General features: G+C 44.3%; 1 protein-coding gene across 1 annotated transcript; it reads left to right on the top strand.

Moving 5' to 3' along the window:
• Positions 1–27,383, top strand: Htr3b (5-hydroxytryptamine receptor 3B). Its single transcript, XM_059269029.1, is given in 10 exon segments — positions 1–40; positions 5,276–5,436; positions 15,428–15,500; positions 15,747–15,870; positions 16,475–16,593; positions 16,596–16,643; positions 17,267–17,424; positions 25,616–25,826; positions 25,945–26,127; positions 27,104–27,383. Coding segments are annotated over 10 exon segments (1,350 nt in total). The 3' UTR covers positions 27,337–27,383.

Raw genomic sequence — 27,383 nt, 5'->3', positions numbered from 1 at the left:
ATGATTCTTCTGTGGTCCTGCCTCCTGGTGGCTGCTGTAGGTAAGTCCTGTCAATGGTTAGGCTTGGCACTGTGTCTTAGCTCTCACAGTGTGGTGTCCACACTGTGCGGGAACATCTCAGGTTTGTTCTTTTTTATTCATAATCTGTTTAATGCTAGTCCTATGAAGATTTGCAGAGACTGGTGATAAGTCTCTGACACGCCCCCGCTCAACCCCCCCCCCCCCCATACATACACACACAATCATACTTACCTGTACAGCGTCATGCACTGGAGCTTTTTATACAGGTGAAAATTCATTCCAAAACATTATGATTGGTGGGAAAATCTTCACTTCTGAGGAAATCCAGCTCACTGTGGCAATTAAGTATGGGGTAATCTCTTTCAGATATGTACGAATAAGGTGTTTTAGGATCCCCGATAGCCTTGGCATTATTATAAGCCTTTGGCAGAGCAGAGGAAGAGTGCCATGGATTTGTCTCAGCTGTAGATTCCTGTATATCATTTTGATATCACTGTGTTTAAATCTAGCTTTACAGAGACTGTAGACGTGGCTAGTACATTTCGAACGGCAGGTGCAAAAACATGCAAGTTTTGAGTATATGATTTCTCTTAAAATACTTTAGAGATTATATGTGTTTTAATGTATGAAATGATATTTCCATGGTAACATTAACTATACTGAATTAAACTGTTTTACTTAGGATGCAACTGATTTTTTAAAAAGTATATAAATCAAGAATCTATGGTTGGCCCATACCTACACGTGGGTATGTATCATTCTCTTTTTCTTAAATCCAATTCTCTAATCCAGTGGTTCTCAACACATGGGCTGTGACCCCTTTGGGGGGGTCAAACAACCCTTTCACAGGGGTCACCTAAGACCATCCTGCATATCAGATAGTTATATTACAATTCGTAACAGTAGCAAAATTACAGTTATGAAGTAGCGACAAAAATAATTTTATGTTGGGGGTCACCACAGCATGAGGAACTGTATTAAAGGGTTGCAGCTCTAGGAAGATTAAGAACTACTGGGACTAATCTGTTAAATGTCTTTTCCTACACTCCAATCGTGCTTAGAGAGAGAGAGAGAGAGAGAGAGAGAGAGAGAGAGAGAGAGAGAGAGAGAGAAGTTCTATTTCTGTTGGTGATTCCTAACACACTACTTTCTTTTATCTTCTCTTTATACCCTACCTCTTCGAGGGCTCTCCTAGAACTTGGGTCTGTATTCTCAAAATTTAAAATATGACTGGAAGTGGGATGAGTCAGTTATGAAGGGGAAAGAAAGAAATTTGGTAACTAGAAAGCTGGGAATTTACAGAGAAAGGAAGAAAACACCAGAAATGATTTTTCTACTCGGTAGAGAAGAAAAATAGCTACGGATGTCCTGGACATTTAACGTCAAAGATAAAAGCCTATCTTAACTCTAAGAGTAAAATAGAGGAAATTTCATTAATGCCAAATGGATTTCTTTGCAGAAAATAGCTATCAACATGAAACTAAGAAAAATAGAAAACTGCCATCCAGAAGACTTGGGAGAGTCTTCTCACCAGCTTTCCTTCTGATGTTTTGTACTCATGTTGATTTGGGTTCTCAGTGGGGTAGGAACAATGTTTTAACAGGGTCTAATGACCGAGGACTCCTCATAAATCACACTGAGGGCGTTTGTGCCAAAGAAATCTGACATTTTGCTAAGGTAATACGAAGTGGACTTGTAAATAGCAGAACTGATTTATTTTTTCCTTTGTGCTGAGAGTGTGCTAGGGATGAGTCCACCCCAGCCTCACTAGTCACTAGCCACAAGACCCAAATAAGTCAATTCATTCTTTAGGCAGTGTTTCAGAGCCTTAGGTAGGCTGGGCTAGCCTCGAACTTACTGTGTAACTAACCGCCCAACTCTGATCCTCCTGCATCCACCTCTCAAACTCCAGATTACAGCTGTGCATCATCTCACCCTGTGTATGTGGTGCTGAGGGAGGGACCCAGGCCTTCATGTATGCTAGGCAAGAACCCTATTCACTGATCCTCACCCTCAGACCCTTAAGTTGATTTTTATTTGGGTATTCATGAAGATCAGAATGTGGAAGAGTAATGTGCAACACAAGTGTAAGACATTATCAACCCGGAAGCGCGGGCTCTGAAAACACCCCTGGCTGCTTCTGCTCAGTAATAGACACTGTGCTGGGTGTATCGGTTTTCCTTCTGATGGCTTACTCAGTTGCTGGTCCTAATAGTTTTAGACAACCAGGTCACTATAGTGTCATGCCTACGAGGTTGTTCTCTGAATGCAGACCAGTTGTGCTTCAGCTCCAGCCTTTAATTTGTAAGCTATGGCCCTGGGCATCTATACCTTCACTGAATCTGTAGTAATTGTGCCATCTTACACACACACACACACACACACACACACACACACACACCAAATCCAAACAAACAAACAAACAGAAAAGAACAAGTGAAAAAGAAAGAACGCTTTTCTGTTTTCATTTTTTGAGTAGGGACTCAGTATGTAGTCCAAGCTGGCCTCAGATTTGTGATTCGCCACTTCAGTCTCCGAGGGCTGGGATTCCAGACCTGAGCCACCATGCCTGCCTTCGTATTCTTACTGTCTGTTTAAATCTCTTCCCTTCCAAATCCTTCATAGCTCAGTCCCTAACACATTCTACTCTCCAGAAACAGTACAAGTGACTTAACAGAAGCTGGCTATCCGGCTCTGAGGAGGCAGGGTTGACCAGGAATCTCTCCCGAGCCCGGCGATAGCTTCCATCAGTGTCTATGGAAACAGCCCTGAACTTTGAGTCATTTAGTGCTGTGTGAATGTCACATTAGCTTTCAAGGGGGCATCATTTGCTGCTAATTAATGGTCACTTAAATCCTTAATCTCTCTCCTGTAATTGATCTTTCTCCTTGGGCAAATTTGCATTCATAGTAGAAATGCAATTTATTATTTCCTCCCAGCTCATGCCAGAACTCTATTCTTTTTGCGTACATGTAAGTTTACTTCCATTTCCTTTTGCTTTTTCTCTTTGTTCCTAGTCCTAGCCTCCAAAACTTTCTCTTTTTACCTAGGCTTTTGACACACTGTGGAAAGCATGGCTCTATTCCCAGGAGATCTATGGACTATTTCCTCGATAAGATAGCAGAGAGAGAGAGAGAGACAGAGATAGAGAGAGACAGAGACAGAGAGAGACAGAGGAAGAGAGAGATTTGACTTCTTATGAGCAGAGGGTACAAAGAACACACCTTCACCTTTCAGCATTGTATTGTAAATCCATCTTGATTTCCTGGGTTGAATCGTGCCCATTTCAGGATTTCTCCAACTGAGACGTGAACTGGGAATTCCCAAGAGAGGTGAAAAAAAGCTGCTCCCCAGAGCAAACTTTGTAGGGAGACCATGGGACCAGCCTGGTTTGATATTCCCGACTTCCCTCCCTGGAGTACAACAGTGAGAAATGTTCTCAGACAGAGAGTCACACTGCATGTTTTGACTATAACGATTCACACAAACCTTAAAAAACGATGTCCCGTGCAAGCCACCCACCTTCGTCCTGAACGCACAAATAGCTGATCCCATCCTAAGCTTCTCCATGGGTGAAGAGTCAGGGAGTTAAAATGCTCATTACGTTCGCAGTTCTGACGGTAATGAAAGCAAATGTTCCGCTGCCCGCTGCCAGCCTGGGATGACAACTCTAGCATCGTCGTCATTAGCCGTTTTGGGCACCCCCCTCCCCCGACATTGACAAATCATAGAAATTGCTGCTTGTGGTGACAGGTGACATGACCTCATTCATAAAGAAAGGGGTCCAAACAGGATTGTTGCACAAGGAGAAGTGATGTCATTCAGTTTCCTACTGGATTTCTCAGACCTAAATGGGCTCAACAAAATAGGGCCAATCCAGACGCCGGACACCGGAGACACTTTCATTCTGCACCGTGTCAGGAGGTGTGCAATTTGCCACAGTCCAATGACTTATCGAAGCTTCGAGTCCCCCAAGGGTTGGCGAAGCTTCCGAACAAAATATCTTTTTGCAATTCAGGGAGTGCCCTCACAAATCTGTCACTTCCAATCCCCGGTGTTGGTTTCTCTTGTTTGCTTTCTCCTGCCTCGACACCAATCATGACTCCTCTAACAAATCAAGATGCCTGGATCAGAGGAAATGATTGTTTCCTGAAACCAGGGAGAATTTTCCCAAAGCAAAGATCTCATTTTCTGACAAGCACATTTTATTCAAAGACAGATGGTGTGAGAAAATAGATTTTTTTCAATGGAAACAAAAGAGCATGAATTGAACTCTCATTAATTTCATTATGTGGAAATCCATGCAGATCTCTGGGATCAATGGATTGTCCATTACACATGAAAAAAGCTGGGCATGGCTGTGTCCCCTACAATGCTTCAGCACTGTAGGGGACAAAAAAAAAATGAGCATCCCAGGGACTTGCTGGTTGCTAGCCTGGTCCCATGCTCAGTGAGAGATCTTCTCTCAGGAGAGTGAGTCAAAGAGTGATAGATTGGGACACCCAGTGCCCTCCATGTGGGTGCATGCACCTGCCCACACTCACATACACAAACCAACATGGGGGTTAAGTTTGGGCTAAGGGTGTGGGTGAGTTCTTCATCATACCAGCAGAGCACATTACAGGAGCAGTGTGAAATGGAACTCTTGGGACAGTGTGCATTCCTGAAGATGAAGTTGCCTTATGTGTCTTTACAATTCACTCTCTTTTGAGGGCTTGTCCTGGTTTGTTTTCCTGTTGCTGTAATAAACACCATGACCAAAAGCAGCTTGTTCATCTTACAGGTTACAGTCCACTATCAAGGAAAGTCAAGGCAAGAACTTAAGACAGGAACTGGAGCAGATACCATGGAGGCACACTGTTTACTGACTTGCTTCCGGGGTCTGGATCAGTTGCCTTTCTTATATGGCCTAGTTCCCTCCCTACCCCCCACCCCCCACACAATGAACTGTACCCCCTCTGCATCAATTAATAGTCAAGACAACCCCCCGCAGACATGCTGACAAGCCAGTCTGGTGGAGGCAATTCCTCAGTTGTAAGTTCAAACCAACAACCAAGATTAGCCACCACAGGGTACTTGGGCTGGCAGCTTATGTTAAATAAATGTCTGCTAGAGAGCCCACCAGCTGGCTGTGATTTTACACAGACTGGAGTCAGCTGACTAGCTCACAAAAAGCCACCATGTCCCAGACAGTCTACAGCTCCCTAAAGAAGCTCATTATCTTCGTCTTCACAGTGACAGCTTTCTTTTCTAGGTGTCCCAGGCACCGCGACACCCCATGCGAAGGCTTCCTCTCTGCATCGTCTCACTAGGCAGCTCTTACAGCAGTATCACAAGGATGTCAGGCCCGTTTACAACTGGGCTGAGGCCACCACTGTCTACCTGGACTTTTGTGTTCATGCTGTATTGGATGTGGTAAGGACTACCCTGCCCTTGCTTGCTCGTGTTGTTCTGATCAATTGACTGATTGAATAATTGATTGATTGAGACAGGTCTCATGTAGCCCAGGTTGGCCCTAAACTCGTTATGTGGCTAAGGATGGCACTCGACTTCTGATATTTCTGCCTTTGCTTCCTGAGCACTGGGACCGAGGGTGTAGACCTCCACAGCCAACCTCTTGTGGAGTTCTGTGCTTTATGCAGAAACCTGTCCAGAGTTCTATTCCTGAGATGCTGGTTGAACTGCTGGTACTAGGCAGAGTCTGCATTTTTGGAGATGGGGTGGGTTTACTGATCTTTTCCATTGTTAGTAGTAATGGCATATTAAAGTAGACATCCAGCTCTGGGGTTGCAGCTCAGTGGTTGAGCACTTGCCTGTTGAGAGAGGGTTTGCTTGCTAGATCCACTACTTACTGTCTGAAATCTGAAAAAGGAAAAAATAAAAGTCTCTGCCCTGGTTATCGTGAACGTATAAAGGGCTTTTCTAGACTGTTCGCTGAGGATGGGAAGAAGGATTCATTTGAGACCTTGTACCAAAAATAACAACAAAACAAAACAAAACAAAAACAAAAACAAGGGGCTGGAGCAATGGCTCAGTGGTTAAGAGCACTGGCTGCTCTTCCTGAAGTCCTGAGTTCAATTCCCAGCAACTGCCACGGTGGATCACAGTCATCTATAATGAGATCTAGTGCCCTCTTCTGATGTGCAGGCATACATGCAGGCAGAATACTGTATCCATAATAAGTAAATAAATCTTTAAAAAACAAACAGACAAAAACAAAACCTTACAAAGAGAAAGATTTCCTTCAATTCATGTTTTCAGATGTTGTGTTTCTCAGCTAGTGGGCTTCATTACTTTGGGGCCTTCAGCAGCACATACCACAGGAGTACACCACAGAACAAAGGCACTAACCTCACGTGGAGAAGAGGAGGGGTCCGGGTCCTTTTCACTGGCATATCCCAGTGAGGAAGAGACCTCTTCCCAGGCCCCACCATGACCTTTCAATAGCACCACACTGCTGACCCAGCCTTCAACATGCTTAGTTGGAGTTTCTATTGCTGTGATAAAAAAAAACACCATGACCAAAAGCAAGTTGGAGAGGAAAGGGTTTATTTCATCTTGCAACTGCCAGGTCATCCCAACACCAAATGAAGTTAGGGCAGGGACTCAAGCAGGCAGGAACCTGGAGGTAGGAACCGATACAGAAATTACGAAGGAATACGGCTTATTGGCTTGCTCCTCATGACTCTTTCAGCCTGCTTTCTTAAACATTCAAGACCACCTGTCTAGGGTTGGCACCACTCACAGTGGCCTGAGCCCTCCCACATCAATCATCAATAAAAAAAAAATATCCTACAAATTTGCCTACAGGCCAATGCTATGGAGGCATATTCTCAGTTAAGATTCCTTTTTCCCAGATGACTCTAGCTTGTTCCAAGTTGGCATAACACTATCCAGCACACACACTGTCCTTGAGAGGACACTGGATGTCTAAACCTCAGCTGTCCTCTTTGTGCAGACACCACCATAACAAAGCTGTACTGGTGTACCATCATCTTAGGGCTCTCTGGTGGTGTTTTCAGTATCCCTATCTCTTTTCCCAGTAAATCCTACAAATGCCACCCACTGAGCTGTCTACAAACGTCCTGTGTGCGTGTGACTGTGTGAATGTGTGTGTGTGAGTGTGTGAGTGTATGTGTGTGCGCTCGAGTGTGAGTGTGTGTGTGTGAGTGTGTGCGTGTGAGTGTGTGTGTGAGTGTGTGCGTGTGAGTGTGTGTGAATGTGTGTGTGAGTGTGTGTGTGTGTGTATAGATGCATACATGCCACAACACGTGTATAGAGGTCCAGGGACAACTTTGCGTATTGGTCCTTACCTTCCACCATGTTTGAGACGGGGTCTCTCTGCTGTTCATTTCTGCATATGCCAGACTGGCCCTTGGGCTTCTGGGGATTCCCCTATCTCTGGCTGCATCGCACCACAGGAAAACTGGGATTACAATTCTTGCTAATGTATTTAGCTTTATGTGGGTTCTAAGATCCCAAGTCAGATCCTTACTCTTCTGTAACTGAACTGTGTCCCCAGCCCTACTCAGCCTTTATACTTCAAGAAAATCATAAACATGGAACCACATATACATGACCTTTGACCTTTGATACCTTTTGTTTGTTTGATTTGGTTTTTTGTTTGTTTTTGTTTGTTTTAGAGACAGGGTCTCAATATGTAGCTCAAGCTGGGCTCCGGTTCTTACCAAATCCTCCTGCCTCAGCCTCCCAAGTATTGAGATTACAGGCATAAACCTGGTGCCTGTGGAGGCCAGAAGAGGGCATCTGATCCTCTGGAACCGGAGTTATAGACACTTGAGCCACCATGTGGGTGGGGGAAATCGAACCCAAGTCCTCTGGAAGAGCAACACCTGCACTAACCCTCTGAGCCATCCCTCCAGCCCTCAAATTTCTTTTTTCTCAGTTTGACTTTCCCATAAGATAGCAGAAGTACCAGCCTATGATCTTAGCTGGGACTGTTTAATTTTATGCCAGGAGTTAGGCCACATAAAAGGCCTAGTGTCACACACTTCTAATAGATAACCCCTTTAAGGTCTCTTTTTTAAAGTCTCTTTTTAATTGGATATTGAACTAGAATTTTGGAGACTTAATTTCCTGTGGCTGACGCTTCCTGGCTAGGAGAGATTGAGTTTCTCACTCTGTAGTCATCGGTGGGCTACTATAGCCATCCTGCTTCCTAAAGTCCAGTGTTAAACATGATCCTAACAAAGACACACAATATGAGTGCCAGGGTAGTGTACACCCGTGATCTCGGCACTCAGGAGGCTGAAGCAGGAGGATTGCTGTGAGTGTGAAGCCAACCTGAGAGATGGCAAGAAATTCTATCTCAACAGATACAAACAAACAAACAAACAAATAAATGGCACACAACAAGAGCTATGCTATGGGCCCCCAGAGCAGGGGGATAATGAGCCCTGAGAAGGGGTTAGGACGGCTCTCAGCTGCTTCCTTCACCTTCTTCTTCTGATTTTTTTTGTATTGATTAAGATAAAGTAGAACTGCTCAGCTTTGACTTCAGAGACTTACTCGGAGATAAATATAGAAAAGAAATAAAGTCTTTATATTAATATTTTCCCTTGGAACCAGCATGTCAAGTTGAACTTTTAAAGTCTAACTCTTCCTGCCTTGGTAAAAGCAAGCGAAGTCCTATTATTATTGTAGGTAAGGAAAACACTGAAGATACGGGTCCCCCGCCCCATGTTGTAACACATACTTGTTTGTTACTAGACTAGGTTACGTGTATCTCATGATTAGATAGAGTAAATTTTCTTTTGCATGTGTATGTTCAAGCATGTTCATGTATGCAAATCTGTGTGTGGGTGCTGTGGATGCCTCTGGAAGCCAGGTAGCAACCTCACTGCCATTCCTTATGTAAAAATTATGTATTTATTTATTCATTCTGTGTGTGTGTGTGTTTGAGCCACAATGTGCAAGTGTGAGTCAGTTCTCTCTGTTATGTGGGTCCTAGCTTTGTGGCAGGCATCATCTCACAGGTGCCCAGCTGTCTATCATTCCTCATATGCCGTCACTTTATCTGTTTTCTTTTTAAAGCAGAGTCTCTCTGATCTGGAACTCATCAAGTAGGCTAGGTTGGCTCACCGATAAACCCTAGGAGTCCACCTGCCTCTGCCTCCATAGCTCTTGGATTATAAGTGCGAGCCATTGCTTCCAGCATTTTTTAAATATAATTTAAATTTATTTTATGTGCATTGGTGTAAAGGTGTCAGATTCCCTGGAACTGAAGTTACAGACAGTTGTGAGCTGCCATGTGGATGCTGGGAACTGAACCTGGGTCCTCTGGAAGAGCAGCCAGTGCTCTTAACCCCTGAGCCAACTCTCCAGCCCGCATTTTTTTTTTTTTTCAAACATAGGTTCTGGGGGATCGAACTCAGGTCTTTATGTTCACAAGCATCCTTTTTGTTGCTGTGATAATACATTGACCAAAGACAACTTGGGGAGGAAAGAGTTTGTTGGGCTTATAGGTTATAGCCCAACAAGAAGGGAAGTCAAGGCAGGAACATGGAGGCAGGAACATGGAGGCAGGAACATGGAGGCAGGAGCATGGAGGCAGGAGCATGGAGGCAGGAGCATGGAGGCAGGAGCCGAGGGTTACTAGATTGCTTTGCCTGGCTTGCTCAGTTTTCCTTCTCCTCTTCCTTTTCTCCTCTTTCTTTTCTTCTCTTCTCTTGTCTTCTCTTCTCTTGTCTCCTCCTCCTCCTCCTCCTCCTCCTCCTCCTCCTCCTCCTCCTCCTCCTCTTCTTCTTCTTCTTCTTCTTCTTCTTCTTCTTCTTCTTCTCCTTTTTTTTGAGACAAGATCTCACTGCACAGCCCTAGCTGTCCTGGAACTCACTATGTAGAACGGGTTCTGACTCCCAGTGCTGAGTTTAAAGGCGTGCTCCATCATGCCTAGCTCAGTTATCTTTCTTACACAGCCCAGGTCCACCTGTCCAGGGATGGTACCACCCAAAGTGGGTTGGACCCTCCTTCATCAGTTAGCAATTAAGAAAACACTCCCCCAGATATGTCCACAGACCAGTCTGATGGAGGCATTTCCTCAGCTGAGATTCCCCCCTTCTCATGCCCAGGTTTGTGTCAAGTTGACAGAAATTATATGACAACCAGACGAGCACTTTCCTGAACTGAGCTGCTCCAACACCCACCGCTTTGAGTTCTAGGGTTATAGCATGGGTCACTACATCTATACATTCTCTAGTTTGTTATAAGTTTCTTGACAGAAAGTCTTTGCTGCTTGTATTCTTATTTCCCACCACAGGCATTGCAATATATTTTACTTCCAAGATGCTCGATCAATACTGTAAAATAGGTAGTGAATTAAAAAACACTAATTCTAAGTTTATCTCTATTGATGACTAGGTTATTCCAGAGGCACTTTACAAATCTCACTATTATATTTAGAAGAGCCAGACGAAGTGAGTTGCAACCCTAGGAACAGTTCTGAAGGATCTGATAAAATCGCTCAGATTCTGTCCAGACTAGGATCTCCCACTGTGAACAGCGAGCTTGTCGGCTGCCTCTGCCAGCAGCTGTACTGCTAGCAACTTGTGTTTGAATGAAGAACTCCCAGGCTGGCTCCCATCACAGCCCCTCGACTCCCTTCTCATGTTTTGCCTCCTGTTTTGTTTATGGAAAAGCCTACAGTCTTGTCTTCGAATTTCTGAATATTATGAGTACCTTAGGGAAATCTGATTATAGAGATAATCTACTCAACAGTGAAGAGTTTCAATTTGTTTCTATTGAGTTTTGTCAATTCTGAATCCCGGATACCTTTGTATTCCAGTCCATTGACTGGAGCCTCCCAGCCAGACGTTCAGGCATCTGTTTCCATAGTCTCCGGAACTAGGAAAGATAAATAAGAATGTGAGGGAATTATCTGTATATTTGCTAACCACCAATTTAGATCTAAATAGACTCCCTCTGTTAGGAAGACTAATGAATTCCAATTCTCGGAAATATCCTTTGCTTTAACAAGCAAGATGGAAGGTATCGAAAGGAAAAAAAAAGAGAGACACGCAGAGGGAAAAGCTGTGAATAATGCCACCAGAGAACCAATTACACTCACCAGCTGGCATTGGGAAACTTGTTTCTTTGAAAATAAAAAAAAAAGATTGTTAGTTTTAGCCTCAAACTACTTTTTGACATTGCATTCTTTAGGACTGAATGATGAATCTTCCTAGCCACCCCCATAAAATTCTAGGACAAAAAAAAATTGTGTAAACATCATTTGTAGGTGTAAAACAACAAAGCAATAGGCAGGAAGAGAGAAACGAGAGAAAGTATCAATATGGCTGGCAATCATGGTCAGCTGGATCAAAGAATAGCCAAGGGAAGCATCGGAACAGAGAGACCCTCTTCCCAGCTATCCGGATCAATGAGAGACATTTATAGGGTGCTAAGACAGTGACAGAGAAGTCAGGAACAACAAGGGAGTTGCTGAAACGAAAATCATATTCCTGCGAGATCCTCAGCAGGTAAAGGAGCTTGCCTCCAAGCCTGAGGAACTGAGTTCCATCCTCAGAATCTGGAAAGGAGAAAACTCAGTCCTGAGGTTGTCCTCTGACCTCCGCGCACTCACACTACGGCACATGCGTGGGTATACATAGACACAGAAACATAAATGTAATTTAAAAATAAAAAAAAAAGTATTCCTGTGAGCATAGTTAACGGCTTTGTTTCCCTTAGTATAAACTGCATGCTGGATGTTTTAAAAATAGTATTTGTAGAGAATCCTCATTGATTGTAACTAAGCCTAGCATTACTTGGGTGAGTAAGGCATGACCTATTCTATAATCACTTGGCTCATACGTTTCCCAAAGAAGTGAAGTGAGTGGTATCCTCTAATCTTGTGCTCTCAATAGAGGACTTAAAAACAAAAAACAAAAACAACCAAACTTCCAGAACCCCCCGCTGAGCCAATCTTGGCTGGGGGTCCCCACTGGTCCTTCTACAAGCTGTTCCTTGGGGAAATATTTGTGAATTCAATCTTTTCACTTTGCATACCACTTTAAAAACCTGCCTCTCTCAAGTATCTATTTAAAGTCCATAAAAATCTGTAGAACCAGTGAGTTCAAAGCAGCCTTTGTGGAGCCTGGAGACAGGGCTCCTTGTCTGCTCACTTTCTTCTTTCCCACTGTACCTAGAGATGCATATTCGGTAACAACCCATTTTCTTAACTGTAAAAGGGGAAACTTAGATCCCAAAAGTTTATTGTGTTTCCTTTAGGGCTTGGGAGGTGGCTCAGCTGAGGAATGCTTGCTTAGTGTGCAGGAAGCCCTGGGTTCTTTTTCTCACCCTGACATAAACTGGGCATGGTGGTGCATGCCTGTAATCCCAGGACTGTGGAGATGGGGCAGAAGGAACTGAACTCAGGTCCTCTGCAAGAGTGCTTTCAACCACTAAGCTATTTCTCCAGCTCCCTGATTAAGTTTTAAAGCCTGAGTATGGTCTCACATACTTTAGGCAAGCCTTAAGCTACTTACACAGCTGAGGATGACTTTGAATACTGGGTCCTCCTATCTCCGCCTTGCAAGTGATGGGACCACAAGGAGTGGATCGCCAAGCGCTACTCTAATTAGGTTTTGGTGAGCTTGTGGTTCACCTTTGATACTTTGGCAATGCACTCATCTGCCCTAGGTGTTCCTATACTTTGGTATGCAGTTGTTCATTGAGTCTCTTAGGAGTGTTTGTGTTTGTGTTTCTTTGATATGTGTTGTAACATCTTGGGGCTGGTGAGATGGGCTCAGTGGGTCAGAGCCCTTGTTCCACCCCCAGAACTCACAGTGGAAGACAAGAACTGACTACGGAAAGTTGTTCTTTGACTTCAACACGTGTGCCATGGTATATACATGCCCACACAACACACACAACAATAAAAATGATGATGATAATGATATTTAAATGTTATAATGCCTCATTTTGTCAACTTTGTTTGCCTTTATAAATTAAAAAAAATTAATTTTATTTAGAGTGTATGGGTATTTGCCTGCACATATGTCCATGCACCACACGTACACGGTGCCCTCAGAATCCAGAAGTGGGTGTTAGATCCTGGAACTGGGTCTTCTGGAAGACAACAAGCTCTCTTAACTGTTGAGCCATCCCTCCAGTCCTATTTATTTTTATTTTTATGTATGTGTGTGTGCCTGCACATCTGCATGTGTGCAGGTATTTATGCAGGCCAGAAAAGGCCATCAGAGCTCTAGAAACTGTAGTCACAGGTGGTTGTGAGCTGCCAGATGTAGATATGGGAACCAAACTCAGGTCCTCTGCAAGAACAGCAAGTGCTCTTAACTGCTGAACTATCTCTCTATCCCACACAAAAGTTTTTAATTTTGATAAAAATCCCACTTTTTTCATTTGTTGCTTCTGCTCTCATATCTAAGAAAACATTGCTTAATTCAAAGCCCCAAGAGTCTGAGTTTTTTAGTCTTAGCTCCAACATTCAGGCTTGTGATTTGTAGCTGGAGAGCTTCTCTCCAGGTTCCGCCAAACCCCTGCAGTCCCAAAGCCCACTTATAAAATAAACACACAGACGCTTATATTATTTAAACTGTTTGGCCTAATGGCTCAGGCTTCTAGCTAGCTGTTCTTATATCTTAAATTAACCCATTTCTATAAATCTATACCTTGCCACATGGCTCGTGGCTTACCAGTATCTTACATGTTGGTACTCATGGTGGCAGGTGGCAGCTGGCAGTGTCTCTCCGCCTCATCCTTCCACTTCCCAGAATTCTCTTCTCTGCTTGTCCCACCTATACTTCCTGCCTGGCTACTAGCCAATCAGCATTTTATTTATACAGAGTGATATCCACAGCAGTGATTCATTTTTATAGTTAATAGTTGTTAGATACTATATGGATGAAATAATCCTTCTCTTTTAATCCCCGAGAACATCTTATTTTTGGAATGTCCTCTACTAGGTTAGATATGAAAAATCTTGGTAAAGACGGTTTTGTTGTTACTGCTGTTGCTTGTCGTTGGTTATTTTTACTCTTTACTCTTAGAGGGGCCCACCACCCAGCTCCCAAATAACCACACAGAGTCTTATTCTTTCTTATGAATGCCCAGCCTGAGCTTGACTTATTTCTAATCAGCTTCTCTTAACTTAAGTTATCCCATCTATCTTTTGCCTCTAGACTTTTATTTTTCTCTCTCTAGTCTATACACCTTTCTTTACTTCTTACTCCATGACTTGCTGTGTAGCTGAGTGGCTGGCCCCTGGAATTCTCCTCTCCTCCTTTTCTTGTTTCTTGAACCAAACCTTCTTTCCAGATTTCCCCTTCTATTTATTCTCTCTGTATCCAGCCCTGCCTATTCCTCTCTACCTAGTTATTGGCCAGTTAGCTCTTTATCAGACCAATCAGGTGTTGTAAGCAGGCAAAGTAACACAGCTTCACGGAGTTAAACAAATATGACATAAAAGAATGCAACACATCTTTTTATCATTAAACAACTGTTCCACAGCAGAAACAAATATAACACATCTTCAGCTAATATTCCACATCATCTGGTGTTTGGGGAGGATCCTTAATAAAAAAAATCACCAAGGGTCTTGGGAGGTTACTCAATGGTTAAGAACACTGGCTGCTCTTCCAGAGGATCTAGATTCGATTCCCATCACCCACATGGTAGGTCACAGTCGTCTGTAACTCCAATTTCAGGGAGTCCAATGTCCTTTTCTGGCTTCCATGGGCATCAGGCATGAACATGGTGCACAGATATACGTGAAGGTGTAAGTCTCATACGCATAAAATACTTTCTTTAATTAAAAAAATATTCACCATGTTATTGCAGACGTGGAAAATCACATCTGTTGCCAAGGAAGTACACCTCACCTATATTGAGCTCATCAGTCTGTTTCATAAGCAGATAAATTTAAACACAAAGTAACTTAACAGAAATGGCTGCATGTGTCAGTGCAGATAGATTTCATTGAAAGATTATGAATAATATCTTGATTAGAAGTAGAAGTTTGGTCTCATCTTTTCAGCTCAATATTGGCTAAGACATACATATCATTTTTTTTTTACTTTGATTAATGACAGAGTAACTAATTAGAGCAGGAAAAGAGATTAGAAAATCACTCAAAATGTTAAGTGCAGTTAGAGTGCTATTTTGTCCTGGATAATAGAGCAACATTCAAAGCCACAGGTGTGCATGATAAGCGGGAACTGAGAATACTCGGGTATCAAGGAAGCTAGGCAATGTTTTTAAAATCAGCATTTGTTGGTTGCGTTTGATTTTCCTCCCTCTTAAATTGTCAGATGGTTGTGCTTGCCTCTGATAATTGATGTGCTGAGATTTCATGGGGATGCTCTTGAACTTGCCTTTGCTTGCTCATGTGCTCAGATTCTGTGTGGATGTTCTATTTTTTTTCTCTCTGCAGGATGTACAGAATCAAAAATTAAAGACAAGTGTGTGGTACCGAGAGGTAACTGATTCTCCTTCCCTCTCTGCATGCTGGGTTCCTGATGGGGATCTACTGCAAAACGTGGTTATTCTAAGGTGGAGGTACTGCCTTTAGGCATAGTCCTTTAGCTTAGAGCAGGCCTAGTTTATCAGAATCCATGCAAGGTCGGAGCCATAGACGGGATTTCCTTCCCCCAGTAGAGTGCGTCACGAGGCTGATGAATTGGATCAGGACTCAGTTACATCAGAGCACTTAAGCTTTCTCATGTTGTTTCCCACTTGGCTACTCCTAACAGTTTGGAATGATGAGTTTTTGTCCTGGAACTCTAGCCAATTTGATGAGATTCAAGAAATCTCTCTCCCTCTCAGTGCCATCTGGGCCCCTGATATCATCATTATGAGTTGTAAGTGTTCTGGGGTGTATTTCTGTGACCTTTGGATTGTTCACCTGTTCAGGGCCAAAATGCCATTTAATTCCAGTCATTGTTGTTATACTTTCGTTTTCTCTGGTTACTGGGGTCATACTACTGGGAATATTCAGGATGGATTGCCATGAGTTGATACCATTTAAGATACAGATTTGAAGGCTGGAGAGACTGCTTTTCCAGAGGACCAGGGGTTCAGTTCCCAGCACCTACATTGGGTAGCTCATCACCTCCTGTAACTCAGCTCCTGGGGATCTGATACCCTTTTCTAGTCTCTGTGGGCACCTGCACTCACGTGAGCACACTATCCCTATATGCATATAATTTAAGATAAAATACTTTAGAAAAAGATACATATTTGATTACTGGTGCTTGGAGTTACTGTTTATGTTGTAGCTGTAGCAGGTGAGTTAATTGATGAGACTTGTCATTTCTGAGAGTATGTGTCAAGGAGAATCATCTCATGGGAAATACTCTATCCTTTTTTTCTTAAGTCTAGCTTTGAGTCTCATGGCCACTACCACCTCGTAGTCAGTTCTGTGTGTGTTTGGAAATAACTAAGGTCCTCTCCATAACAGGTTCTCTTGTGTTTCATATAGTGTGGACCTTGAAAGATCTCCTGACCTTCCCTATGTATATGTGAACTCCTCTGGAACCATTAGTAACCACAAGCCCATCCAGGTGGTCTCTGCATGCAGTTTGCAGACGTATGCTTTTCCCTTGATATCCAGAATTGCAGTCTCACCTTCAATAGCATGCTGCATACAGGTAAATAAACCACAAGAGACACAGTCTGCTGGGAATACTATGCTGTGTGGGCATACATAGGTGAAATGATATTAACTTCAGATCTATTTTACTCTTACACATGATTATTTAAAAAATCTAAACTTTAGATGGATGTGGTAGTACATGCTTGAAATCCCAGCAGCACTTTGGAGGTGGAGGCAGGAGGATCAGAAATTCAAGATCATTCTTGGTTATAGAGAGAGCTTTAGTTTAGCTGGAACACATGAGACTCGGCCTCAAAAGAAAAATGTCTTGTGGTAGTGGGTGTTTCTAGAACTCAGACAAGGTACAATGCTATAACCCACCAGAGCTGTTAATTTGTCATTATGATATCAGGATTCTATCACCACTGAGAATGTTCTAAAAGCTACAGGACACTCTTCATACACTGTGGAGAGCTGGCTCCAATTCTAAATTTATAGTCTAATAAAAGATTAGAAATATTTTTGTCCCCCACCTCTACTCTCTAACTCAAAATACTGATAATACTGTGTGTGAGAGTCAGGATAGAAGGAAGGGCTCAAACTGGGGGTTGGGAAAGTGGGGGGATGCTGGATGCTGTTTCTCCCCCCTAGAAGTTCATTGTTACTGTTATTTTTTAGTGGAAGACATAGACCTGGGCTTCCTGAGGAACAGAGAAGACATCGAGAATGACAAAAGGGTGTTTCTGAATGACAGTGAGTGGCAACTTCTGTCAGTGTCCTCCACATACCACATCCTGCGGAGCAGCGTTGGAAACTTCGCTCAGATTCGGTTTAACGTAGGTTCTCCCTTCCTACCTGTTACCCACGTCTCTGCAGTCCGTGGCCTTCACTATTGAGCCGTGGAATCTGCTCTATTACATACTCTCATTGTCACCTGAGAACAGTGTGTGGATATGGCTCTGCCCATTCCCCTGTGCTGCAGTATTTGAGAGCAGAGATCCTGAGCTACCGAGCTACCACCATAATTTACAGGGCAACCAGAGAGAGTGGAGAACTCCAGAGATCTGGCTCACCTCACAGCAGAGTCTTCAAACCTTTTGGCTTACACAAACGTTATCACTTCTAATTGCCACTGAGAATAAAGCCCAAAGCGATGTACACACCATCAGCATTACAACGAATTGGACACAAAACAAAACAAAAATGTCTCATCAATATAATTATCCCATTTTTAATTGAGAAAATTATCAATTAATTTCAGATGCAGATGCATAAAATGATCATATTATTAACTCGAATATCTGAAGGGATGAGCCGATAGTCATCTGCATGACCCACAGAAACAACGAGTAGGACTGGGGATGTAGCTGAGTTGGAAACTTACATGGATCCCTGGGGTTGATCACTGGCACACATACACCAAGCATGACAGCTCATACCTGTGATACCAGCACTAGGAGGATGGAGGCCTGTCTGGGCTACATGAGATCCTATTTCATAAAAAGAAAAAAAAAAAAAGAAAGGAGAGGGAGGGAGGGAGGTAAGGAGGGAGAAAAAAAGAGAAAGAAAGAGGAGAGAAAGGAAGGGAGGGAAGGAGGAAGGTAGGAAAGAAGGAAAAAGGTAGGAAGGAAGGAAAGAAGGAAGGAAATAGGAAGGGAGGGAGGGAGGGAGGAAAGAAGGAAGGAAGGAAGGAAGGGAAGGAGGGAGGAAGGAAAGAAGGAAAGAAGGAAGGAAGGAAGACAGACAAACTGACAGACACAGAATAAGCAAGGTACTAGTGGCTTCAGGGTCAGAGGGAACAACTGCTAACCAGGGCATGGTGGAACCCATGATGCTCTGATACACCCCTGGGAGTGCTCTTGGCCAAACTGTGCCCAGAGAAATTTATCTGGCTTGCGGGGGCTCTGGGAGAAGGACAGTGGTGCTCACCATGTTTCCTGCCCAGCTTCTGCTCCTCTGGCTTTCCTGGCAAGCCACTCTGCCGTGGTCACGGGAAGGTTTACATCAGCAATAGACTCTCAGTGCTAGAATTCGGCAGAGAGCCCTGCTTTACTCCACAGCGTGAAGGTGGTATTCATGACAAAGAATGAATCCAGTTGAAAATTAGAGACTGCAAACAGGTCAGGAGTGCAGGTGACATGGATTCCTCCAGAATCAGGCCTTGGGAATGAGATCCTTGCAGACAAGATTGAGGGCTGGTGCAAAGAGTGAGATTAGCTGTTCTTGAGGGGCATGAGTGGCCTCCATTGGCTGAAAGGTGTGTGTTTTCTAGAAGAACTCTCATTAAACCAGAGCCTTAAGCAATGGGGTTGGAGCCTCCCTCACAGCTACCTGTTTGTTAGCAGCCCATCAGAAAACATGCCTGTGAAGCAGGGGATTTGGGACTGGAATTCTTTCTAACTTAGAATTCAGCGAGGTGTTCACTGTGGCCTGTGGCCTGCCTGCCCACTCTTTCTTCTTTGTTTTGTGATCCTAGGGCTCAGACAGGGACCTTGCTCGTACTAGGCAGGCACTCTACCCTTGAGCCACATTCCTAGTTCTTGTCCACTTGTTTTCAGTAAGAGAAAGAGAGTAGGGGGGGGAAGAAAGCTTTTTTTTTTTTTTTTTTTAAATTTCAATGAGTTTCTTGGCTAAGAGTAAACACCTCATTAATTTTAAAGATATCAGCCTGCAAACATATTAATGCAGCCCAAATAATGGAGAGCATTAAAGGGAAACGTGAGAGAACGGCACGTGCAAGGTGGAACCAGTCACCTACCAAGCGCTCCATGGAGTGCTGCACACATCATTACCTACACTGCACGGAGACAGACAAAGGCAAGAGGTGGCGGGAAACGTTAGTGTGAGCGTGGCTATACCCCTGTGTGTGCTCGCTCCTCTCTCTCCCTCTGCAATTGCGTGTCATCCCTTCTCCTAAATATTAGCTTGTCTTCTTGAGAGCAGCTGGGTCCATTTGGAATAGGAGAGATGGTAAGCACTGCTTCATGGGAGGCATCCCTCCATGTAGGAACCATGGTCCAGTTCCTTTGCCCTCTTCATCACCACATTCCTCTCTGTTACGGTGTTTCTACAGAGGCACGCTGGAAAGACTCTCATGTTCCAGAACACTCACTGGTTTCCATCTCCCAACCTCCACATCTTCCCCGTGGCTGCCACGTGCCCCATGCCTGGCTTCATTGTTTCATACCATAGGAGACATTCTGCATTTAGCACCCAAGGTATCCTGGTGTCATTCAAAAGCCCTTGGTCAGTGTTGTATCATTTGGAGTCCAACTCTGTGCCAACAGTGTGCTTGCTGGTGTCCTGATGGTAAAGGACCATCTTCCTCTTAATCTAATCACCTGCTGTGTCCTAGACCAAGCTGGGATAGTTGGAGCAGGCAAGAGAGACAACATTCTCTTCAAAACACAGCATCATCCCATGCTAACACACACGGCTACCATTTATCTGGCATCAAATGCTTGGGATACCATTAGCTCCAGCTAACACAATCACAGCCACTGGTGCTTGGACACATGCTGCTTATCACAGGGTACCATTGATGGTTTACAATCCAACTACATTCCATAGGGGGCCTAGACAAAGCTCTTCTCTCTGCAAGGATGTTTGTGTACAGCCTGGGACCCAATCCAACAGCCATAGGAGGGGAGATTTCTTCCAAAACATTATTGGAGGTGCTGGTTCCCAGAAAACAGCAGGATGGACATTCAGTTTCTGTATGACCTTGCAGGAGTGGGCAGAGGTAGGGAGAAAATCTAGAAGTCATTTTGAATGGAAAGGGCCAATCAAGATACTCTGACAAGGAGTGAGGGACTCACCAGGCACTGGAAACTCACAGAGTACTGGGGAAATGAAAAGGAGATTTGAGAAAGAGAGACGCCTTGCTCAATCTCTTTTCTATCATGATTCTTATGTCTTTTCTAGATTAGGGCAATTTATTGAGGTTTCCATTGAATCCATTCTGATGTCCTTCAAAAACTCTTGATCAATAATGTGAATGCAGCTCATACTTGACAGGATAGCCTTCCAAGGAGGAGAAGGGAAGGAGAGGGAAGGAGGGAGGGAGGGAGGGGGGAAATCTTAAACTCTAGAATCATCCTAGGGTTGCTCAAGGAATATAGGAGTCACAAACTTTCTGTTAATCCAGCCCAACCTACAATCTACATCCCCAAAGCCCTCACTCTGGTATAAGGCTCTCACTTAAATGGCAACAACTTTCCCATTCCTTCTGAACCAGGGGTGTTAGGAGGGACTTGGGAGGGGAGGAAAATGGGCTTCTGTATGGAGCATGAGTCTGGGCGTCAAAATTCCAAGTATGTCATAAAGACGGTCATGCAAAATTGAGTACTGGTGGGGTCTACCATCAAGGAGGCAATTAGAGGCTAACCTTGGGGCCTATTCCATCTCCAAGGAGCTCTCCACACACACATTCTGAATTAGATTGATCTCTTTCATTAACATCAATAGGCTCCAAATACCTTTGTGTACTTATTATTACCTGGCTTTAATGGATAATGAAATTGTGGCATAATATTGCTAACACCTGAAGGGTGTCTAATGGAGAACACGGGCTGAAACTAAAGTGCTTTTTCTTCCTTTTCTGTGGAATTTAAAGGCACCAGCTCCTCTAGTCCATTAGGAATGATGGGCTCTGGGTAGGGCAGGCTTACAGAGAACAGTGTCACACTGAGCAGGTGACACATTCCCCTGAGCAGAAGCAGGAGTCATTAGCTCTCATGTGATCTATGAGAGGAGGCCCATATGAAGACTGACCCAATGGCATGCCTCCCCCCAATTTGGGCTAATCTCACATCTCCAGTCTATTGAAGCTAAAAGTAGCATTATTAACAGATTCTGATGTAGCTCAGTGAACATCTTCTAAGCATCAATGATTGTTAGAGTTTGATCTCTGTTGCTGGGGCAAAGTACTATGACCAAAAGCCTCCTGGGAAGGAAAGGGTTTATTTGGCTCATACTTCCAGGTTACAATCTATCATCAAAGGAAGTCAGGGTAGGAACTCAAGGCAGGAAACTAAAGCAGAAACCATAGAGGAACTCTGCTTGCTGGCTTGCTCTCTGGTTTGTTCAATCCCAGGCTCATGCTTAGTTTTCTTATACAGCCCAGGACCACCTGCCTAGGGATGGTGCCACCCACAATGGGCAGGGCCCTCCTGCATCAAGTATAATCAAGACAATCCCCCACAGACATTCCCATAGACCAATCTGATCTAGACAATTCCTCAGTCAAGGTTTTCCACTCAGATGACTCTAGGCTGTGTCAAATTGACTATTTAAGCTAACAAGGACAATGACAGACATATAAAGTACAAAGATGAATAAGAAATGCTCTTGGATCTCGCTCTGTAGACCAGGCCGGCCTCTGTCTTGAAAAAAAAAAAAAAAAAAAAGAAAGAAAGGCTCTTGGTATCTTTCATAGACATTAAAATCTGCACAAGGAGCTGTAGCTCAGTTGGTAGGGCATTTGTCTAGCATACAGGAAGCCCTAGGTTCAATCTCTGCATAGAATAGCAGCTAAGCTTAGGAAGTCTTTAGTGGCATCATGTAAATGAGATAGGGACTCTGGTTTTGGTTCATTCTGGAGCAAGGTTTCTTTCTGCCCCATAGACTTATCAAACATCAGCCACCAGAGTCTGGCTCCTGAACTCCTAAGACCAGGCAAGGACAGGGACTTGCCCTACTCATGGCACTAGGCCCCTAGTATTTACAGTAGTGTGTCAGCAGCCTCTTCCTGCTCCATGTCTGTTGAACAAAGAAAAAGAAAGCTGAAGATTGGCTGAGATAACAATAAAAGTTTCAGAAAGCAAAAATAAAATTAGAGGTTTGTTTTGTTTTTAGCTCATTTTTTTGTTGTTGTTTTTGTTTTTGGCTGTGCCAGGCTTGTAGAGAACATTAATTTAATCCTTAGAAGGCATTGCCTCTACAATAAAGAAAAATGTGGGTCCTTTATTCTTTTTTTTTTTTTGTTTTTTTTGTTTTTTTGTTTTTTCAAGACAGGGTTTCTCTGTGTGGCTTTGCGCCTCTCTTGGAACTTACTTGGTAGCCCAGGCTGGCCTCGAACTCAGAGATCCGCCTGGCTCTGCCTCCCGAGTGCTGGGATTAAAGGCGTGCGCCACCACCGCCCGGCGGGTCCTTTATTCTAGAAGAAACCCCAAACTGTGCTACTACTTGGCGTCTCTTAAGAATGGTAACATCTTTACTAAAGACAGGAGAATATACGTGAGGTAGTTTTAGAAGGCGTAGTCAGCTTTCCAGTTTTGTAAGACAGATGGACTAGGGGAGTTTCTGTGTTTTATGTCACAGCAGAAGCTAACTACCTAACGGGCTACCTGTGTCTTTGCCTTCTGCTTGCAGCATCTACTGAGATCCAGTGAAGGTCCTTCCAAGTTCAGGACCATGTATAGATGCACAGGTCAAAAGCCAATGAACCTCATAATTCTTCTCAGACCTCTTTCAACCCCTGAAACCTTTGGAACCTTTGACCTGATAAATCTATACTTCCTTGGAAATCAGGATCATTGAGGAACCACACCACTCACGTTTGGTTTCAGCCTAGATTTATGTTTCAGGTCTGCATCTGGGTGGAGAGGAATCATCTCTACCTGTGCTGTTACACCAGAACTCTATTTTGAAGCACAACAGCTTGATTGTACCTGGGATGTTTGGCAAAGCACAAGCATACTGCTTCTTTAAAAGAAGTGGAGAGGAGCTGAGGAGATAGTTCGGTTGGTAGAGTGCTTGACTTGCAAACAGAAGGACCTGAGTTCGGTCCCAAGAACATGAAAAGCTGGTGTGGCCATGTGCTTGTAATCCCATCACGGGGGAGGTAGAGACAGGCAGAGCCCTGGGGCTCCCTAGCTAGTCAGCTTAGTCTATTTAGTAAGTTTCAAGCCAATGACAGACACTGTCTAAAAAAAATGAGGATGGTTCCTCTGGAATGACACCTAAAGTTTCTCTCTGGCCTCCACATGCACACATTCATATGTACACACAACCCCCCCCCATACACACATATATACATGCATTACACACACACATACAAAAGAAAGGAAGAAGGAATTGAGGCAGGGAGAGGTTGGCTGCCCCACACAGGATCACATAGATTTACATACATAGGCTCTATCTCCTTGACTACAGATCTGGGCCCTTCCCCCTTAACCAACATGCCTTGTGCTTTTCTTTAGGGTGATTCTCATAGACTCCTCCATACCCCCATCTCATGCAATTTTTGTCATGAAGTCTCCAAGGGTGATCCCATTTCTTCCTCCCACCTGATCAGGATGGATGATCCCTCCATCCTCTACTCTAAGAAACCAGATCACCAGCATCCCAAGCTGGATCACAACATAAACCTCCCAGGGGCTCTGGCCACTCAATGCCCTTCCTCCTACCACCACCTCCCACAACTATCTCCATCACAGCCCAACAGCGATGCAGATTGAAGATAGTTCAATGTGTTGTTTTTTTTCTCTTGTTGGCTGCACTTTGGTAGAAATGTGTTCTAACCGAATCTGGTGTAGATATTTGCAGCCAATTTTGTTTAATGTGGAAGACAACAGCCATACTACAATCCACCAAACAGCTCTGGTGTGCCAAGCTCCACTGAGTCGGGACAAGTTCCCAGATCTGATAGCTAGGGAGCCTCAGCTCTCATCAACAAGGTGTGTGATTTTCCCCAGCCAAGCTGCCCCGCCCCACTCCATCACTGGCCTCTATACCTCCCCTGTGTGCTCATTTCTTTGTACTTTTCTCCCAGAGCAAGAGATGGAGGTGAAAAAGAAAAAAATGAATGTCTCCTCTCTCCCATCTAGGCAGATCCAGACTTGTAGTTAGGCTGTAGCAGAAGAGCACCAGGGATCAGAAGATGCGGGGCTACCTCACAGCTCGGCCACTGACTCAACTTACTTAAGGGTGCAGTGCTTTGAAAGTCTGTGAGATGGAGGATGTTATCTATCCAACTAGTTGATAATGAGAATAAGATAAATGGTATGATAGATGTAAAAGCATCCAGCACAGGGTCTAACACATAGCAAGTAGTCAAGTGTCACATTGTCTGGCAAATCCAAGGAATGGGAGATCTTAAGCAGTGTGCTGGTGTAAATCCAACAGTAAAGGGAGCAGGATACCAGTTTGCTCCATCAGGCTTTATTGAATGTACACCACAAGAGAGGTCTTATTATCAACCCTGAGGGGAAATCACCACTTTGGAGATGGGACCTTGATCTTGCCTCTACCTCCCAAATGCTGGGATTACAGGTGTGTACCAGCACACCCAGTTTATGCGGTTTTGGGGATAGAATCCAGGGCTTTGTATATGTTAGGCAGGCACTTTATCAACTGAGCTACAACCCCAAGTTATAAGCCCAGCATTGGTGGACAAAGATGGGCAGATCCAGAGAACTCACAAGCAAGCCAACCTAGCCAAAGCACTGAGCTTCTGGTTTAGAAAGATACCCTGTAGCAGGCAATGAGGCAAAGAATGAGAAAGGAAGACACCTGGCATCCTGCTCTGGTTTTTGCATGCATATAAATGGACATGCGTCTGTGCGCAAAAGTCAGACAGACACTCTGTGCTTGGGCCAGAAATCCTTGGTCTTAGAGCACTCTTCCTGTCTTTTAATATATCTACAACTTTGTACAACCACACACACACACACACACAAAAACATTATTAGTCTATGTGAAAACTTTCCATCTTTTTGAACCACAAAATAGCCGTGTGTGTGTGTGTGTGTGTGTGTGTGTGTGTGTGTGTGTGTGTGTTGTTTGAGACAGAGTCTTGTTTTGTAGTCCAAGCTGGCTTCCCACTCATAGCAATCCTCCTGTTTCAGCTCCCCACATTCTGAGATTACAGGCATTTACCAGCACACCCAGCTGCCTCAAATACATTTCTACTATAAACTATGTAGCCATTTTGCATTACACACAGGGCTGGGATTTCAGGACTATGGACTCAGCCAAGTGTTAGACCGTTTGCTTAGACTGATCAGCTTCCCTGTCTTCTGCCAGGTGGTGATTCGCAGATGCCCGTTGGCCTATGTTGTGAGCCTCTTGATTCCCAGCATCTTCCTGATGCTCGTGGACCTGGGGAGCTTCTATCTGCCCCCCAACTGCCGTGCAAGAATTGTGTTCAAGACCAATGTGCTGGTGGGCTACACAGTCTTCAGGGTCAACATGTCTGATGAGGTGCCAAGGAGTGCAGGGTGCACGTCTCTCATTGGTAAGCAACCCCAGTGCCACCGGACACCCTCCTAGACCTCTCATGACCAAGATCTGATGTTGCATGTAGATGGTAGACTACTGCTAAATCCCTTTTCTCTGCTCCGGTCCGTTCCCAGGGGTCTTCTTTACAGTCTGCATGGCCCTTTTGGTTCTCAGCTTATCCAAGTCCATCTTGTTGATCAAATTCCTCCACGAGGAGCGACACAGTGGGCACGAACGGCCTCTTCTTTGCCTTCGAGGAGACGCTGATGCTGATGAGCCTGGCTTGTACCCCAGGGCTCCGAGTGCTGAGACAACAGGTTTGTGAGAAGCCTTGAGATCCCCATCCTGTTTGCTTTGTCGGTACCTGGGTCCACTGGGGCAGCAGGCCATGGCTGGACTGTGTGGATAATGGCAAACACCTGCTTTTCAGCCCTTGTTCTGTGTTTGATCTTTCTTTTGCAGATTGAAGGCAACTTCCTGCTGGAGATCATTTTAGCTTGAAGGTCAGGTCTTCAGTCACCTCTAGTTTGCTTCATTTCTACCATAGTGACTGAGCCTCAAACTCAAAAATTGTAGAATTCTGGCATACAAGCAAATGTGCACACACTCACACACACACAAACCCCATCCCACAATTCCCACTATACACACACACCACACATCCCACTACATACACACAGGTCACACCACACACACACTACACATCCTACACATCCAACTATACACACACATCCCACAACATACACCCCACATCCCACACATTCCACTATACACAGACATCATAACACACACACACATACCACATCCCACTACACACACACATCACATTACACACACATACACACACACACATCCCACACATTCCACTATACATACATACATCATACCACACACACATCACACATACCACATATTCCACTATACACACACATCATAACACACACACACACACACACACACACACACCCCATATCCCACTACACACACACATCACATTACACACATGCTACAAATACAAAAGCGTGGAGGAATATGAAGAGTTGGGTTCTGTCTGCTTTATATAAAGGAGTTTAAGAACCATCCTAGCTCAGGAAATCTCCTAGATAGATTTAGCCTACACCCACCCATCTCAACACAGTACAGCTCTGCCATGTTCTCTGGGCCTTCCCTCAGCACAGCTGTGCCTCTCCTAAGCAGATAGGATGAGAGTCCCCAACTCTAGCAAAGACCCTTCCTTAAAGAGTAAGAACAAGTAGCTCCAGTTCATCTAGAGCATTTTCCTCCATCTCACAGAGCCCCCAGTCCGTCAGGAGCACCAGGTTCAGCCGGATACCCTGAAGGAAGTTTGGCTCCAGCTCCAATCCATCAACAACTCCCTCCGAACTCGGGATCAGGTTTACCAGAAGGATGTGGAGTGGCTGGCCATCCTGTACCACTTCGATCAGCTGCTCTTCCGAATCTACCTTGCTGTGCTGGGGCTCTATACTGTCACCTTGTGCACTCTCTGGGCATTGTGGAGCATATGACAATGGAGACTGCTGGTCTCACTATGGGGTCACAACACTTAGGGCAA

Source organism: Peromyscus eremicus, chromosome 7 (assembly GCF_949786415.1).
Source record: "Peromyscus eremicus chromosome 7, PerEre_H2_v1, whole genome shotgun sequence".
NCBI lineage: Eukaryota > Metazoa > Chordata > Mammalia > Rodentia > Cricetidae > Peromyscus > Peromyscus eremicus.
Note: the sequence above shows the minus strand (reverse complement) of the source record. Positions and strands in the feature narration are given on the sequence as shown.